The 19,357-nt window shown below is 33.1% G+C and overlaps 1 protein-coding gene across 13 annotated transcripts in view; it reads left to right on the forward strand.

Annotated features, from left to right (window-relative positions):
- Window positions 1-17,558, forward strand: part of SLC16A7 (solute carrier family 16 member 7) — a 170,354-nt gene extending 152,796 nt beyond the window's left edge. For all 13 annotated transcript variants that reach the window (XM_077913625.1, XM_077913618.1, XM_077913616.1 and 10 more), the window contains 3 exons: window positions 2,209-2,352; window positions 5,347-6,168; window positions 9,833-17,558. In XM_077913625.1, the coding sequence (XP_077769751.1) occupies window positions 2,209-2,352; window positions 5,347-6,168; window positions 9,833-10,104 (1,238 nt within the window). In that variant the 3' untranslated portion in view covers window positions 10,105-17,558. The remainder of the gene's footprint in view (window positions 1-2,208; window positions 2,353-5,346; window positions 6,169-9,832) is intronic.
- The last annotated feature ends 1,799 nt before the right edge of the window (window positions 17,559-19,357 follow it).

Consider the following 19,357-nt stretch of genomic DNA (forward strand, 5'->3'; position numbering starts at 1 on the left):
AAAATTATTAGTCCAAGTAATTGATAAATGCCTTTGGATTCATTATGATAGTCTAGTATTTATCAAAGCATCCATCACAGTTCTTAAAATAACTTGATAATTTCTCCCTCTGGACTATAATGGGTTGATGATTATAGTTATGCTTTTATTATTTTATTCTTGGCGTGTGCTGACTGGTTTTATGCTAGAAGCTTAAGAAATTTCATTGAACTGATTTGAGTTAAAATGAATTGAAGTAAAGTGAACTGGTTAAGTAATTTTAAGAAAAGGAATCAACACTTAAGTTCAATAATTAATCAAAGCTAATCAATTCATTTTTCACAAAGGCCATTTGAATTTAGCTATGTGCTTTTTAGTGAAAATGCTCATTTCCAAAATCATATTAGTTTTTACCATAGTAGGGACTAAAATCTATTTTTTTCACATAATCTTGTACAATTTTCATTGATTTTTTTCCCCCTCCAACTCTGTTGTTTTTATAGAGCTATCTTTTATATGGCCGTTTTTAGTTTTGTTTTTTTGAGTGGTGGGGGGTAAAATGCAAAATGTGGTATCCTATTTTTGAGTTCTTTTTGTAAAATTATGTCTTTTTACCAATATGTTTTCAAAAGATATTGTGGAAAAAAAAAAGATATTGTGGAATAATATTAGGCCATGAAGGTTTTCTTTTTCAAACTTTAAGGAATAAAAATAGTAACTGTAGTTGTGTGAAAGAATAAAGCTCTATTGACAAATGAAGCTTAATATATTTTAAAATCTATCCATGTAGAAATTCTCAAATGCAGTATAATAGCACTTAGCATATTTTTAAGTTAAAGTATTAATTAAAACTCATTTAATTTTTTGCTAGGCTAAATATTGGACTGGGGATTCTGACCTAATGTAATATTTTTTCCTCAAATCAACGGCCCTTGTTTTACATGAAATATAATTTCAAATTAAGAAGTGTCAAGTCAAACCATTTCCACATTGAAAGGTCTCATAAAGTAATAAGGACTTTCACTGAATCTAAGATGATCTCAGTTCTTAAGTTGCACCATTATTTTATGATGCACCACTTAAAAAAATGCTATGATTAAAATAAAACAACACACACTATTAATATTTAGAATGTTTATTTTATAACTACCAAAAGGGCTTTCTTAGACATAGTTAAACATAGATGATTTTAATCATTTTAACCACTCCTGCATATTTTATATGTATACACACACATACATTGGGAAATGTACGTTAAATCAATTGAGTAAAGCACTCCTAAAACCTCTTCCCATTCTGTATCTGGCTGTCACAAATTACTTTTCAGGTCAGAGTTCTCAGTGTTCATGTTTCACACATAAGACTTTCTTTGCCCATGAGCATATCGTATTAGAGAGATCCATCTTTTTCTCTGGTAATTTTAATCTCAGCTGCTCTACTCATTCAGTAAGTTTTGATGCTGGTACTTTCTTGACATTATCAGAATGTGTCAACATAAGATTTTTCAGACAATAATCAAGATTCATATTGATGTTCCTTCTTCAAATGCTCCTTAAATGGTTTGATTAAAGTATGAAGAATTGCCATTGTCCAGCCAACCACAGAAATAACAACCAAATTCAAGCATGCGTAGGCACTGATAGCTACATTGCTACCTGTGACCTCCATCTGATGAACAGGGATTGTTAAGAGACCTCAAGTGTGATACATCTTTATTTATAACATAATAATATATGAAAACAATTGGTACCTTAGAATCAAAGAAATCTAATATAAAAGAAAAATCATACTGTGGTATAATGGAAAAATAATTTGAGCTCTAATTAGGAGGATATATGTGTGTGCACATATATTATTCTAGAAAATAAAATTATAACACAGACAAGTCTTTTTATGATTTCTAGATTATTGTTACACAAATTCGCCTGCGTTTATTAAATACTTGGATAGTATAGCTATGTCCTGCTGAAAAACTTTTCCATCAAAAGCTAAATGATTATGGCCATAAACTGTATGTTAAACACTTCTAGTTTATTATTTTATGCGCTGTCATATATATGGTTAAAGATAACCAGTCAAAGTGATTAGAAGTCTTGAAAAGTTTTCATTATATTCTATGTGAACTAGTATTTTTCTTTTATCATTAAATATGCTTTCAAAATTAACAACTGTTAAAAATAAATAAATGACCCAGCAACTGAACATTTCTTAATTTCCTCCCTACCGTAGGTCCCATAAGCAGTGTTCTGGTGAATAAGTATGGTAGCCGACCAGTGGTGATAGTAGGAGGTTTATTATGCTGTTTGGGAATGGTCACAGCCTCTTTTAGTACCAGCGTAATAGAGCTTTACCTCACTATGGGACTCATTTGTGGTAAGTCAAGTTTTGTTTTCTGCTTATTTTCTTCTTAACATTTCTATTGTTTGCAAAGCTCTGTAAGAAGCATAAACAGAACATTTGTATTGCATTTACTTTTTACATCACATGCTATCTTATTTTCATCCAATATACTGAAATACTACCTTGGAATGGCCAATCAAGCTTCTTTCAAAGAAAAAACAAGTTATCCAGACACATTAGGTGCTAGGATATAAATGTCAAAAAGAAAACAGTTTTGATTTAATTTTACCATATCATCCTCTATTCATCAGCCAGTTAAGATAGTATTATGGACACAGAATTTCTTGCAAATAGCTTAATTTTTTTTAAGCTAGTTTTCATTACTTATTACTATTTAGAGTATCTGACTTATCAGTCATTATAGGTTAAAAAACGATGCCAAAATATATTTTCTGCATGTATTGATTTGGTTCTAACAATAGAATTTTTATCTGTGTTCTGGTTAGTGGTAGAGCTCTGTATTGGCGTCCCTTCTTTTCCTTACAAAAGATTCTAATTGTTTAAAGGCCCTGTAAGGCATATATGCCACTAAACACACATTTTAAAATGTCTACTGTCATTTTATTAGAGTTGTTCCTCGTGCATAATGTCTTTTGTCTCAAACTGACCTAAATACGTACATTTGGAAAACACCATTTTTATTAGCCTCAACAGTAAACTACATTAAACAAATCTACACTCAAAGTTTTAAGAAAAATTAGATTTTAATATATAAAGGAACTGAATCTTTTACTTATGCTTGCAGAAAAATGGTAAATATATACTATTTTTAAAGTAATTTTAGATCCATCTAACCTTGCACTTTTGTATCATTTGATGAAAAAGAAAAGATATATTTATTAAGACTATAGTAATTCTGGTGTTAAAAATCTTTCTCTTTGCAGCCTTTCCACAACTATCTTCCTTTCTGTTGTGGTAAAACACCTTTCGACATTATAAATGAGACTCTTATATCTAAGAATTGTCATAGTGCCGAGGATGTCCTTTCTTTTGTGCAGAAATACTATATATTACATTTGACTGTAGAAGTCAGGCTGGGCCCACAAGTAGATGTATTATGGAAAAGATTATTTTGTTACTATTGTGTTACAAATTTCAATAATATGCTATTCTAATTTCAATTCCATTTATTTTGAATCTCGAAGGCTTTGGTGCTTCTAGAGTCAACCATTAAATATACAATGAGAGATTTATCGTAAGGCATTATCAGCCAATACTTTTTGGTAGACTGTCTAGTTTTTAAAACTAATCTAGCACATATTAGGATCATGAGTAAATTAGTCTCCTTATGTTTCAGCTTCTTCGTCTTTAAAATGGGGGAAATGATAAGCTCTTAAAAATGAATTCATAGTACTTTACAGAGTACCCAGAATTTTGTTACTTTTAAATAAATATTAGCATATAATTATCATCATATGTCATCATGTAACATCTTACAGTTCTAGAACTTAACTTTGGCAAAAGCTGTGGTTGAGGGTATTGGAACTCAAGAAGTCTAAGTGTTATTCCAATAATGTATATAGTAGTTGAGGCAGATTCAGATCTTTGGATTTCAAATCTCATGTTCATTTTACAAGGCCAGAATAGGAAATAGATGGCCACTGTCTCCTAAGGAGAAGTTGGATTAACAACGTGAAGGCAAAATTTTAGGGGACAGAATAGGGCCGGGGGTTGAGGGCAGGTGGCATTAGGTAAAGAAATTTGAAAAAAAAAAAAAAAAAAGAAATTTGAACTTCTAAACAAAATTCCCGAGTTTTAATTTGGATTTTTCCATTTACAAGCCGTTGACCATAAGCTGCTGGTTTTCTAATTTATAAATTACACTTACCCTGCATGTCTCACGGGTCGGGGCTGTGGTACAATCAGAGAGCATACTGCCCTGTTACTCTCTAAGCATGTTCTTGGTTCCTTTGGGTCAGCTTTTCTACTCACAGAAAATATTTGTGTCAAAGGTTTGCAATAAGTATTTGTACTGAGAACAGAGTTGTCCCAGAGTCTAAACACTTAACCACTTTGCAATACTGTCTCAATTTACATTAACTGGTAAATTCAGAATTCTTACTTCTATAGCCTTTAAACAAATAGAGCATAATGCACAGGCTAAGGGGGAAAGAGAGGTACCTTATCTAGATCAATTTTATGTGCTTTTAAACAAATTTAATCTTAACTATTGCTAAATAATACCTTGGCAAACTATAAGAAGTAATTCATCTCCCAAAGCTGATACTCAGCACTGCCAATGGATTCCCTAGACAGTAGGAACTTTTGACTCATATAAAGAATGAGGTTTAATCCCTGAAATAAAACGTTTAAAGCAAAAATTTATTTTTCAGCCAACACACACGTGCATCTAATTGCATGAAATGTGGAATGTGAAAGATATACAGCATAACATTAATGTTGTTAATTCATTACTCTTGTTTATTTTTTGCACCGTTCTAAAAGAAATATTTCTGGAGAGACCCAAGATTTCCTTAAACAACAACCTTTATAATCTGTTCACTCTGTTGCACTCTTAAAAAAAAGAAGTGTTTGCATTTTAAATGCACTCTTGCCCACAAGAAAGAAATCTATTCTATATATATGTATATAGTTATAACACATATAAACATGCATGTTTATGCAAATAGAGGATTAACTTATCTGTGGTATTAAGTGATTGTAATTATGAACTAATAATTGCATCCTAATTTCAACCTATTCTATGATTTTGGAAACATCAGAAATTCTTGGTTTTATTCTTGTGCTTTCACATGAAAGGTATATGAAGCTGTCATACTTGCCAAGCGTCCAGTTGTGGATGTTTATGCACAATTCCATGGTATTTATAATTATCGAAAATTACTACTTGCTTTTGCACTTTCAGTCCTGCCTTCCCCACTTGAATGTACATTTTGAGGAGTAATTTTCTTTTGTGAGTGACATATTGTGTTTGTGTTTTTCTTCCTTTTGTTCTGTTCTTTTTAGGTTTAGGTCTAGCCTTCAACCTGCAACCTGCCCTGACAATCATTGGCAAATATTTCTATAAGAAACGACCCATGGCTAATGGCCTCGCCATGGCAGGAAGTCCTGTTTTCTTAAGCACACTGGCTCCCTTCAATCAGTACCTTTTTAATACTTTTGGCTGGAAAGGAAGCTTCTTGATTTTGGGAGGTATATTGTTGAATGCCTGTGTGGCTGGGTCCCTCATGAGACCCGTTGAACCCAAACAAGTTACCAGGAGGTCTAAAAATAAAATTGGCATAAGAGTGGATGATGATTCAGATGTGACGAAAAGACTTAGGAAGAAACCAACATGGGAAAGAATTAATAAGTATTTAGATTTCTCCCTTTTTAAGCATAGGGGATTTCTGATATACTTATCTGGAAATGTCATTATGTTTCTGGGGTTTTTTGCCCCCATTATATTCTTGGCTCCCTATGCTAAAGACAAAGGAATCGATGAATATTCTGCAGCTTTCTTGCTGTCCATTATGGCTTTTGTTGATATGTTTGCTAGACCGGCTGGAGGAGTCATTGCAAATTCCAGACTTATCCGACCCCGAATCCAGTACTTCTTCAGTTTTGCAATCATGTTCAATGGAGTGTGTCATCTCCTGTGCCCATTGGCAGAGGACTACACAAGCCTGGTGTTATATGCTATATTTTTTGGTCTTGGATTTGGGAGTGTTAGCAGTGTCCTCTTTGAGTCTCTCATGGACCTGGTTGGACCCCAAAGGTTTTCCAGCGCTGTGGGACTCGTCACCGTGGTGGAGTGTTGCCCGGTTCTTCTTGGTCCTCCTCTCGCTGGTAAGAATACTTCTCCTCCAGAAAAGCAAGAACCATAAGATGAATATATCTACTAGCCAGGGCATTCTTTGTAGTGTATGATGCGGCTTGTCATAATACATACTAATAGGCTAAAGGACTGTGAGTGTGTTAATTTCAGGTTTTCTTATGTATGTATTTTTAAATTTCATAAATAGTAGATTTTAGACCTAAATTTGCTTCAGAGCTAGGGGCTATGGACTTAAGAATTTAAGTTAGACTGATAATTAGTAACACAACTTTCAGGTGTTTACCCATATCCGTTGTTTTGTGCTTATAAAAATGTGTCATGATAAAAGTCCACTTTTGATTTTTTTATCATTGATGAAAATTTTATTTTCTGCTTATATTAAAATAGAGTCAATAATTTTAAATACTGCGACAAAAGGTCAAGATTTATTTTTTACTAGAGTACATTAGTTATATTAATACGTTACATGCCTAAGGGTAGCATACTTTTATAATATTGCTGACAGAAATATATGTATATATTTATACCTATGTATATTATGTATATATATACCCATATATGTACATATATACTCATATATATTTATATGTATATTAAATGCAATAAGGAAAAGGAATTAATTTTGAACAGATACATTACACATTTATAAATTATAGTGATTTTAAGATCTGAAATATTTTCAGCAATGTCTATGAAACTATCTGTGCTAAATTACACAGTAAGGAGACTAAGACACTTGTATAAGTGCCTTTTTGAAGGTAAGACTTTGTTCAGTCTTAGACTTTAATGTTAAAAATATTAAAAACAGTATGCGGGCTAGCCTTTCACAGTACATAGTTTTGGTTAATACTAAACTTAGGTATTCACTGAGGCTCTTGGTCTGACCCCTAGTGGTCACAGTAACTGCCAAGTTAAATGTAGATTTTTCCAGTCATTAAACTGTTACCTACATATCAAGGTGTCATTTTTTTTTTAAATTGCATTATAGTGAACAGTGTTGCATTAATTTCAGGTGTACAGTATAGTAATTCAATAGTCCCAAACAACAACAAATCATTTTGAATTGGGAAAGTTTGTATTTAATTTTCGATCTTAGAGTATCATTGACTTCTTGCCATGCTTTTTTCACTTGGTCAGGAATGAGTGGTATAGTTGTTGAATTTTTCTATCTACCAGAGCTGGCCTCTTGTATCCAGAACAGAAGTTTTGGGTGGTATATCTGTTAATATTGAATATACTAAGGCATCAAAACAATTTTTTAAAAAGAATGAAAGCCAGTCAGTCTGTTATCAGCCAATTGATTTTGTTACATAAGACAGGCACAGTTGAGCTACCTTTTCCTACAGAATTAATTTTATCAAATGGGTTTTAGAAGCCTATTCATTAGCAGCAAAGGTTTTAGTATCAGCAGAGAAAATTGTATCTCACCAGCCATGGTGGGATTAAAAAAATTAAGTCAGGTTAACAGATAGTGGGTGGACTCTAAGGATGTGAATGAAGGAATCTGATTTGACTATTCCTACCTGCACTGAGAACCTATATTAATAACATTTATATCAGTTTCAGTGATCTTGAGTGCTTCTTGTCTTAGTATTACCAAACCATTGCACCAGTAATGACAATGGCAAGAATTGATTTTGGGCTCCTTGTTGAAGTTCTCAGCCCATAGCTGTAATAAATCCATTTTTTTCATCCTATTTCTGCGACCCTTGATCCTTCTTGACTTTTGGACTGGCTTCCTCTCTGTTGCCTTTGATCACTGTTAGAATGGTGCCTGTCACACGTTAGGCATTCATCAAATACTTCTGAATGAATGAGTATCATTGTAGTTACTATTCACACAGTTGCTGCTGCTGCCGCCACTCTTGTTAGTAGAGCAGTAGGAGATAGAGTATGATTTTTAGTTTTGTTTTTTTTCAGCTCAGACTTTCTGTGCTGTACTCACAAGAGCTGAAGCTTTAGTTCTGGAAATCATATCTGGTTTCTTGATGATGCTAAAATACTCCCCACACATTTAGAAAGTATGTTGATATGGCAGCCCAAAGTGATACTAACTCTGATAGGGCCGTAGACCTAATGTTTATGTATTTAGAAGTATAAGAATCATTGTATGAATAGAAATATTTGACTAGCACTAGAATGGAAATTTAAATTACACATTTTTGTTATGTTTATCTATATGGCACACTTAAATAAGCCGACTCCACCATTTAACTAATTAAACAGAGGACTTTGCTCAAATAGGCAATTTCATAAGTAGCTAAATTTAATACTGAGCCACTAACTAGATTCTATCCAGAATGAATGAGATTCTGATTAAAGAATCAGGCCTATATCAGAATCACCTAGAATATACATATAATAAATAATATAGATTTGTATATACTATCATTGTTAAGATTTAGGTACCTGCATAACCAAGAGGCAAAATTAAGTAAAGCTGAATTATTTTTACAAGTCAATAAACCAGGGTGCCTGAATGGCTCAGTTGATTGAGTGCCCGACTCTTGGTTTCAGCTCAGGTCATGATCTCAGGGTTATGAGATAGAGCCCCACGTCAGGTGTAGCTACATTGGGCACAGAGCCTGCCTAAGAGTCTCTGTCTCCCTCTCCCTCTGTGCGTCCTCCTATCCCCCGCTACTCTCACTCAAAAAAAAAAAAAAAAAAAAAAGTCACTAAACGTTCAGGTTATATGATATTAGGCTAGTTTTTAAATGTTCCCAATAATCAAATGTAATAAATATTTTCTTCCTGATTAGTCTGGCTTTAATAATTTAGAGTCAGATAAACTAAATTGCTTTTAGCCCAAAAAGTTATGGTCTGACTCTTAACCAAAAGGTGTGGTGAAGCTCTTTTGCAGAGTAGTTAAGAACCTGAGATTCAGGGACCTTGGTTAGACTCCTCATTCTGCCACTCACTGGCTATGTGGCCACATTCAGATTACTTCATCAGGCTCTTGTAAGGATTAAATTAGATATTACCCCATTTAAAAGTGTTTAGCCTAGGGGCCCCTGGGAGGCTCCGTCAGCTAAGCCTCTGTGTCGCTCAGGTCATGATCCCAGGGGCCCAGGATGAAGCCCTGCGTTGGGCTTCCTGTTCAGTGGGGATCCTGCTTCTCCCCCTCTCTCCCCTCGCACTCCCTGTTCATGTTCATCCACTGTCTCTCTCTCTCTCAAATAAATAAATTAAAAATCTTAAAAAAAAAATGTTTCTATGCCTAGTGCTGGAATAGAAAAAGCATGTCAAGAACCTTAAAAAAGCCTTTGGGTCTTTCTTAAATAAAAAATATAATTTTTTCATTTTTATTGAAAAGCTTGGAAAGGATGAAGCAGTCTCAATGGTAAATATTAATAGATAAATATATCTAGATACACATAGATACAAAAAACATGTCTCACACATACATGTATTTAAGAATATATACCTACTTTGTCTTGGTTGTACATTTTTATTGAGGGGAATAGTCTTAGTAAACTTAATATGCTGGTAATATAATGCTGTGTGTGTCCATAATTGCCTTTTCTATGCATATATAGAATTCATAATCTGTAATATTTTTTGTTAAAATCTCATTTAATATTAACTTAAATAAGAAATAAGTACATACTTTGTAGAAGAATTTATTGGAACATGTTATCATTTTCTGGTTGTTTTATTATGTTCTCTGTCTCTTAGGTAAATTGGTGGATGAAACTGGACAGTATAAATACATGTATATAGCCTGCGGAACTATTGTGTTCCTATCAAGTGTGTGGCTGCTCATTGGCAACGCTATAAACTACAGATTGCTTGCAAAGGAAAAGAAGCAGGAAGAAGGAAGGATGAAATCATTGAATATACCTGAATCCAAAGAGTCTGAACCCCTGAACAAATCTAAACCTCATGACATTGACATCAAAAGTACAGAAACAGGGAACAATCCCTCAGAAAGAGAAACTAATATTTAACAAGAATCACATCTCTGATTTCAGTGTTTATGACTTTCTTAGGAGTATTTTTTTTTTTTTCAAAATTTCGGGAAAGTTTTTACTTGAAATGAGGAGTCATAATTAAGGATGGAGATCAGACTTTCCTCAATGGCAAATTTTTATAAGTTTGTTTTTTAAACCTTGTTTGGATAGTTAAATTCTGAGATTATGCCTATAAAAAATCCATGCAATGGGTTTATTTCCATTCATGACTCGGGCTGTCATGGTTAAAATAATTTTAAAGTCTTCCAGTGACTTCCAGTCTTGGTTATAGAGATCTGAATCCCAAACCCCTGGTTCAAGTAGTTAGAAGGAGTCTGTTTAATCCAATAAGAATACCCTGTCCAAATTTTATTTTTAGTGTTAAATGAAATTGAAAGAAAATGAATTTTCTTCTACTTGCACACACACACATCCACACTCACTTATATGTACACATGTGCACAAAGTATCCAGCAAACAAAAGACAAATAAGTTCAAAAAGAATATTATCACTTTTTTAACTTAAAAAATAAATACATGGAGAATGAAGACATGTGTTATATCAGCATAATACTTTATAATATAAATTTTGAAGATAAGAACATGGGTGAAAATGAGGATGATCTTAATTTGAAAATGCAACTAACTGAGTAAAAAAAAGTATTTGCATATATAAAATAAATTTGAAAAAAAAAAAAACCCTCTCCATTTTAAACCATTATTTCTTCATACTGTTAGATTTGATTAATTCACGCACATGACTTTGAGGATGAACATTAGTACCCGGTGCTAGAGAATAGAACCCTCCAATAATTCTTACTTAATATGTAAATCAAATTAAAAGCCTAAGTGACTCCTCACAATGAGCTGCCTTCATTGATTTTAAAAGGATTTTAGTTACTAATCCAGAAAGTAATAACCAGGGATTTCTTTTAATCAGAACTCAATCCAGACTCAACTGTCATACCGAGACTTCAAAATGGAATCTACCAGAATCCTGGTTGACAGGCTGACAAATAGGCCAAATTCTAATTTTTCCCAACATGTTGCAGCAATCAGAGTGTTACTGTTATGAATGATCCATCTGAGTAAAGCTGATTAAGAGTGAGAGGTGCTTATACTGAGCCCTCTAAATTCTCTCATTTCTCTTCCCTCCCTAAAATGCAAAAGCAAAACACAGAAATCCAAGCAGGCCTTTTGCTCAGCCACTGAAATTCCTCATGTTGCAGGAATGGCAACACTTCAAAATCCCACCCCCTCCTGATGAGACTTTCTGCTACCTGGAACCATAACTGGGAGACCGTTAGAAAAGGTTTCTAGAACTGGAAGCTGCATGTAACTTGGAACATACACTCGTGAGGGGTAGGCATAGTTCACCACACTATAGCAAGAAGTCCGCAACATTGCCGGCCACTTTCTTTTAGCAGTTTCTCATTTTCATAATGATGCTAAAACATCTGAGAACCTGAATCACCCTTGGATATAGAGGCATAAGATTTACTGTGTACTCAGGACTAAAAATACCATTTAGAGTAATACAGTACTTTTATACAAGAAAGGATTTGTGCCTTATGGCTAAAGTTATAAGTATTTACATCAGTAAATATGAGTTTAAATTAAGAGTATGATCAATGAAAAACCTTTAATGCTTGATTATTGAAGTGATGTTACTCTTAAGATGTCAAAAGGAATCTGCTGTTTATTTATTTATTTTTTTTTTATTGCAGTGGAGGCAGGTGCTATCTTATTTTCTATGAGATTGTACCTGGACTCCAAGCTTTTGAGATAGTTGACATTAAGGATCTGATTTGTAAAATCTATGCACTGGTTAAGCACGTAGCTCCTATTTAGGAAGCTACATAAAATCCCATATTTCATTTAGCATTCACTTCTTTCGCAGATGAAGACGAATTTGTGTTTTTTTAAAAAAAATATTAAATAAAACCACTTGTGCCAATACCATAGGTAAATAAATCAGGCTAAATGTGGCAGTGTATGGCTGTTTTTAATTTAGTTTTGCCCAATCTTGAGTTTTGAATGAGCTACTCTCATATTATTAGTGCTTTTGTATTCAACTCTGACTCATCATAAGAAACGCAACATCATAAATTGTGTAGTAGCTCTCCAATCTTAAACATTTCCAAAATATGTATTCAGTTCTCTGAGGACACATATTTAAATTAATATACATATCAGATCCCAGGGGGAAATAAACAGCAAAGTAATGATAGTGGGGTATTGGGCCCAAGGCTTCAGTCCTTTTTGTCACTTGCTGGTAGAGACAACCTGGCAGGTGCATTCCAGTAACTTCCTCCACGGAAGGAGATTTATTTACTTATTGATGAGGCTTTTGTGAGGTCAAAACCAGTTCATATACGTTTTGTTGGTCTTTGGTCATCTTCATTAACTTTTCGTTTCTAACACTGTATATTAAATTGTTAAAAAAAAAGAAAGGGAAGTAAAATTGCACATTTCAAAGCACATCATATGTATACAGCCATGCCTAGCAGCAGCACCACACAAAGTGTCAAATTTGCGCACATATTAATTCCCATAGGAAATTTTGGAAACGAGAACATTCATATAGTCTAGAGAAAGTAGTATAGTTGGCCTCTGTGTCTGCAGTGATCGGTGTAGAACTAATTTCTACCCCTAGGGAATGACAGGTTTTAGATGTTCAAGAGGTCATGAAGCAAAATCATAGTACACCATTAAAATTTCTTTTATTCCCATTTCCCCACTGGGGAATTGCAAAGAAGGGAGGTTATCAACCTGGGTACTAAAAGAATTCATGATCCCTGGAGACTTTAAGTATTTTTCTACTTATGGTAACTAGTAGTCCATGTTTTTCACAATTTAACCTTAAATATGCCTTCACTAATTTATGAATAGAATATTGGGTATAGACTTGTCCTGACCTGTCCCTACCCTCTTTCCTGATCCTTTTTTTGATTCCAATCAACACATGTCTAAGAGGCACTGGGTCAGGCTCTAGTGTGCTTCACATTGGAAGACATTGGAAGACATGTTTTCTCAATGTAAATTCACATGAGTTTCACTTCTTTAGTATCAGGTTCCAACTATCTTATCTCATGCCCCACCCATGGACACTAGAAAATAAGTAAAATAAGTTTGAGATATTTGAATGTACACTATAAAAATCTTTTTTTTTTTTTTTTTTTTTTACTCCTTTTTCTTCTGGCTGCACAAGACAATTGAGGATAACTGAAAAAAAAAACCCCGCAAGATGTATGTAAATGTAAGTTTTTATGTTGATAATGTAAAATGTAGAGATATCCTTAATCAGTATTGAAAATTATTTTCCATCCCAAAGTACCTTTTTAAAAATCCTCTTGTATGTGTTGCACTTTTAATAAAATTAAAAAGCATGATCATTAGGCTCCATTTAACGGGGGAGAAAGGGTATGAAGTGAGAGGGGACTAATATTTATATTGTGCATTTCGGCCACCTTTTAATATTCAAATTGTAAGTAGAGGCTGTTGGCCTGATATAACAGATGAAAGGAAACAAAACAAAAATCAGACATGCAAAGTTCAGCTAATTACCCAAGGTTGTAAAGTAGTATGTGACAGAACCAGAACTAAAATTCAGATTTATCTAAAAGCAGGAAGAGCCCCTAGGGTGTTCACTAGCATGCTGCTTTCAATAGAATCTATAGAAGCAAAGGTAGATAAAATATAGATAACAAAAAATTTAAACCCTACATAGTAAACCAATTTGGTTTAACTGCAATTTGTATTCTGATTTATTTAGTGCTCGTTAGAGACTCTTTGCTATAAACTGAATATATAATTTCAAGTTGCCTGCTTTTCTGGCCAATGTAAATTATCCCAAATAGTGGTAATGATTGTATAATAGCCATAATTGTTTTAATATGACTTTTTGCACAAAAATAATGACACATATATATGACTCAGGAATAATATATTTTCCCTGAGGTTGGATTTAGAGGAAAAATGTTATTTTCTTTATGGATAAGTAATTCCCATATTGCTTGCTACTTATTATGACTCAAGAAGTACTTTGTGGAAAACGTATTCAGAGTTACAGAGGTTCCCATTTATAGGATCATACAGCTACCAAAGAAAAAAAAATTTTAAAGATTTTTATTTGTTACCAAAGACATTTAAAAAGATTATAAGATATAAATGACTTGGTTCATTTATATAGTCTATGCAGTATATATTCGTTTTCGTAATTGAATACAACTGCCCCTACATCCTAATTCATTTTTTAAGTTTTCTTGAACACCTAGAACTGCCATTGTCTTGTCTGTACTATAGACAGAACAAGTGTCATTACTTTTGTCCTTTTACTCTAAGACCTTGGACATCCATGGAATAGTGTTCTCTTTAGCATTATTTTAGATGACGTAATTCTAGAGTCTTGTATCTTTCCCAAAACTCACACGTGCTGCATCTGGGCTTGAAGAGTTGTGATTTGTAGGAATGGGCCTATTGCTGGAGAAAACAGAGTATACTTTTGGCCATGACCTTTCATCTTCACAAGTAAGGGAACTCCTGTGGCCTTAGCTTGAGGTATCCTGGAGAAGGAAGGTGCCTGTAATCTAGAAGACGTTTTGTTGATATGAGTCTTCCTTATGCATGATAAATACATTAATGAATATGATTTTTAGGAATCTAGAAAAAATCAATCTTTCTGTTTTTGGCACTATCTTGGGTGTTTCTGATTTCCTTACAGTGCCTCACAACTTTGAGAAACAAAGCTCACCCCACAGCACAGCACCATTCTATAGCCCATATACTCTCTCATTGAGAGACAGTGACATCCCCGGTACATCATACCAAGTAGATTCCCTACCGCAACGCTTCACAATACCAAGAAGCATTAAAATGATTCAGATATAAATTGAAATTATAACTTTTATTCAACTCACTTTGTTTTTTAGCTTTTGATTTTTACACATCCATGCGCATGGTCTCCATGCACTGAAAAGCTGAGAGGCTCAATTATCAGTAATTATAATGCTTGTATAATTAAAATCATAAATTATCTTTGTTGATAATTAAAACATGAATAATTTGCTGAGCTCACATCATTTTTTGTAGTTCTCATTTTACTATCAATTGTTTGTAAACTATTTAATTTCTAACTCCTACAAGATCCTACGATCTGGCTTGTATTATTCTCCCACACTGCCTTTCCTTCACTTTATTTCGCTTACATGCAGTTCATGAAACCATTGTTCTAGCATTGAGAATCATAATTTTAGGTCCCTGCATTAAAAGGAAAAGTGATATTGCAAACAGAATTTTTGGTGTTTCTAGTAGAGCGTATGGAAATTTTTTTAGACTGAATTATTTCTCCCACCCCAATCCTGAGCTACCTTACCTTCTCAGTTCCTTTTTTTCTCATGATTATTTTAAAAAATTATTTTCCTCCCATTGTTTTTCACAATGTCTAGGTCAGCTTCTTTAGCATTTTCCATCTAATTCTGGGCATTTTTAATACGGAATTCTTGTTTCTTTGGCAGGTTTAGTTATGCTTCCCTTGTGTCCATGAACACCATGTTTTTCAGTCTCCATATGTGCTTGTTAATTGTGTAACATTCAGGAGTATTTCACTAGGTGATTAATTCATTGCCATTTCAGCAAACATTTTTTCTTTGCATACCAAAACAAGTTTTTTTGTTTGCTTGTTTAAAATTCAAATATGGCAAAATAATCTAAAGAAGCTCTGTATGAAAACACTCATATTCAATATTCTATCAAGGTATGAGTTGGTAAAAAGTTCTGCTCAGATGAGCAAAAAGAACAGAATTCTTATATGAACTTCAGGGTGAATTTTGAAACATATTCTTCTAAGCTTTTTATTCTGGGTTTGTTGTTATTTTATTTTCATATGCATCTAAAAACAATTTTGAAGTTGGACCTAGTTTATATAGCTTGTTTATTAGAGTCAACTACAAATTTTGGATATACTATTTAAAGGACTTTATTTTTTTACCACATGCTTTCTATTTGTAACTGAAGTATGAAGATTTCTGGATTTAGCAAGAAGGGACAATGAACACTTGTTCATTTTGGGGATGGCTGGGTGGCTCAGTTGGTTCAACTGATTCTTGGTTTTGACTTAGGTCATGATCTCAGGGTTGTGAGATCAAGCCCCGAGTTGGGCTCCATGCTCAGCACGGAGTCAATACTTGAGATTCTCTCTCCCTCTTCCTCTGCTCCTCCTTCTGCTCTCTCTCTCTCTCAAATAAATCTTTAAATAAATGTTTATTTTCTAAGCATTAGATATAATTATATTTTGATTTGTATTCTATTTTTTGATATATTTATGTATCAAAATATATTTAATTCATACCATCTTCTCAACCCTCGAAATTAGGTTTGTTAGATATGCACCTTTTTACAGAATAAGACTATAATAGGTTAAGGGCTTTGCCTAAATATATATCTATCTTTTGAGTAAATGCAGGATAGAAAGTTGAACCGTGTCTTTTGGACTCCTGACCTGCTTTTTTTTCCCATTGTGCTGCTTAAGCCATCCTATTTGACCTGCTTTTTTTTCCCCATTGTGCTGCTTAAGCCATCCTATTTGGTAAACTTTGTAGATTGAATGCATATTTACCTGGAAACACTTATACTATCCTTGCTTGATAAATCCTTTATTTCCAGAATGAAATCTATTTCTCCTGTGTCATACTTTGCAAAATCATGTTCGTAAATTTAGTTTGAAGAGTTTTAATGATTCCCACAGTAGATAATTCTTAGTAAACTGGACATAATAACTGGTGGGATGAATCATTTTGCACAATATATGTTGTTATAGCAATATCTAAGTCATTAAAAATACCAATAATGTGTTTATAGAGTCTGTGTGTCAATATTCCATTAATTCTTCCTTTCTTTATGTTCATATTTTATTTTGGAAGCATCATTTGCTTGTTCCCTAAAAATTTAATTCCAGAGCACAGAACACACAATGCAAGTTTGTTAAATTATTAAGTTGTATGCAAGAAATTATAACTTTGAGGGGAACACTCCAACAATATTTCATGATCCAAGAATCTGAGGATGAGTTAATGAAATTATTAGGATAACATCTATCGAGAAAATTCTTGCTGTATTAAATGGTCACTTCATGTAGTTAACTCAAAACCTACAACAGGTATCTGGCAACTGTAAAACTAGTTTCTATTTATCTTAGAGATACCATCTTCCTCTGTCCCCATTTTATCTAGATGGACTTTTTTTTTTTTTTCTCCAGATTTTTCCTTTTGATTCTATTTCAGGAAAAAAAAAATCACTTCTAAGGAAAGATCCCTAACAAAGGGGAGAATGGTTGCTATTAGGAATTTGCTCTATAAATGTATAAAAACAACCTGTACTTGGTATCTATTTGCTTAATTCGTCAAGGATATTTACCCCAAGAACATACTTTAATAAAAGTCTTGATAAACTCATGTGTCACCGTAAAATCTTTCATGAACAGGGACCTTTGTGCATTTGTAGTCAGTGACATGTTAGATTCAGCCAAACTGACATCCATATATACTTTGCTTTGTCTTTGTGATAGGGCAAGCTTCAGTAGCTGCAGTGATTGCATCAATAAACATAAGGCCCCTTCTTTGTAATAATGATAAAAATGAGATCTCAAACTACTTAGATATGATTCAGGTATATAAATTCCTATGTAGAAGATGGACAGTAGGATATTTCCATGTATTTGCTAAAATTTACATTTGATTTGAAGCCTCTTATTTAAAAGCACTTCCCTCCAAATATTTTAAACTACTGATTGATTAATATTTCCTAGAATGAATAACTCCCTGTTGCAGAGAAATTTTTGAAAATATTTACTACTTATATTCTCCAACAAATATCTCTTTCTCATCTCATTGGTGTGTTTGGGCAAATATTAAAAGTAAGATTATTGGGATAAAATTTATACATAATAACATGTTGCTAAGAAGACAGATAAAAGACATTGCTCGGCAATGGCCACACCTAGCTAACTTTTGCAAGAATACTTTAGGAGTTGGATTTAGGGGTTAATCCGTAGAGTTATTTTTTAAATACAAATTGTATCTTGAGCTGTATTTTTATGATTTTTAGGTGAAAAAATGTAGCTGATTTGTTTGTTCTGTAGGTACTTTAAAGACCATTGAACAAATGATCTTACTGTCACATAGTCTATCAACTATAATTACTATGACAGGGAAATGAAGAGAAAGGGTAGATTTGCTTGACACCTAAGATGATCCAGTCAGCTGTTTTTACGTGACCTAAATCATGGCTGTACATATTTCATTTTTCAAAAAATCATTATGATATGAAATAAATGCCAGTAAAAGTTTTAAAATGTAAGACAGAATGCACTTCTTCTTTGCCTTCTTACAGAAGAATGTACTTAAAGTGATTGTGATTTGATCTTGAAATATTTATTTCTATGATTTTTGCATATACAGTAGTTCTGAACATGGCAAATAAAATATGGAAAAAATTAACAAACTGAAAGGACTAGCATTTTCATGCAAATACATATTTTTATTTTTAACTAAACATAATATAGATTTATTTAATTCAGGAATACGTTATGTTGATTATTTGAAAAGTATATTCAGTTCAATATGTTCCTACTTCATTTTTTCCTACTACTACTCTTTTAAGCAAACTTGTTTGACTACTGAATCATTTACCACTCAATTTTCATTTATACTGTCTCTATTAATTGTAGTTTCTGTTTCTCTGCACAACTAATTTGAAACTAAATGTTGAATTTCTTCAAGGAGTACATATTTTGCCTGCGGTTTTGAAAATATTTTCAAATTCATCTCTTTGTTACTAGAATGTGAGCTCCTTGTGGACAAGGATGTTATCTTAGTTATAATACCAGCTTTAATGCCTAGCAAAGTGCCATGCACAGAATGATTCCTTTATTGAAATAAATGGATGTATCTAGATTATTAAATTAATACTGCAGTATCCTATGATGCAAGCTGACTGGATATTAGAGGAATTTTCTGACTAATTTTCAAAGTAAGATACAGAAAACAAATAACCATAGCATTTCTGTTATTAAAAATTGATACTTTATTTTGAGGATTTCACTTTTATTCCTTAAGTAAACACTCTATGCAAGTTCTGAAATATGCAGCAGCTAAATTTCATGGTACATATTAACTAGCTTATTTACAAAATCAAAAATGCTCTCTTAGGCTTCCTAGAAATAAATGTTGATAATCATGTTATTGACCAAAGG

Source organism: Canis aureus, chromosome 11 (assembly GCF_053574225.1).
Source record: "Canis aureus isolate CA01 chromosome 11, VMU_Caureus_v.1.0, whole genome shotgun sequence".
Lineage (NCBI taxonomy): Eukaryota > Metazoa > Chordata > Mammalia > Carnivora > Canidae > Canis > Canis aureus.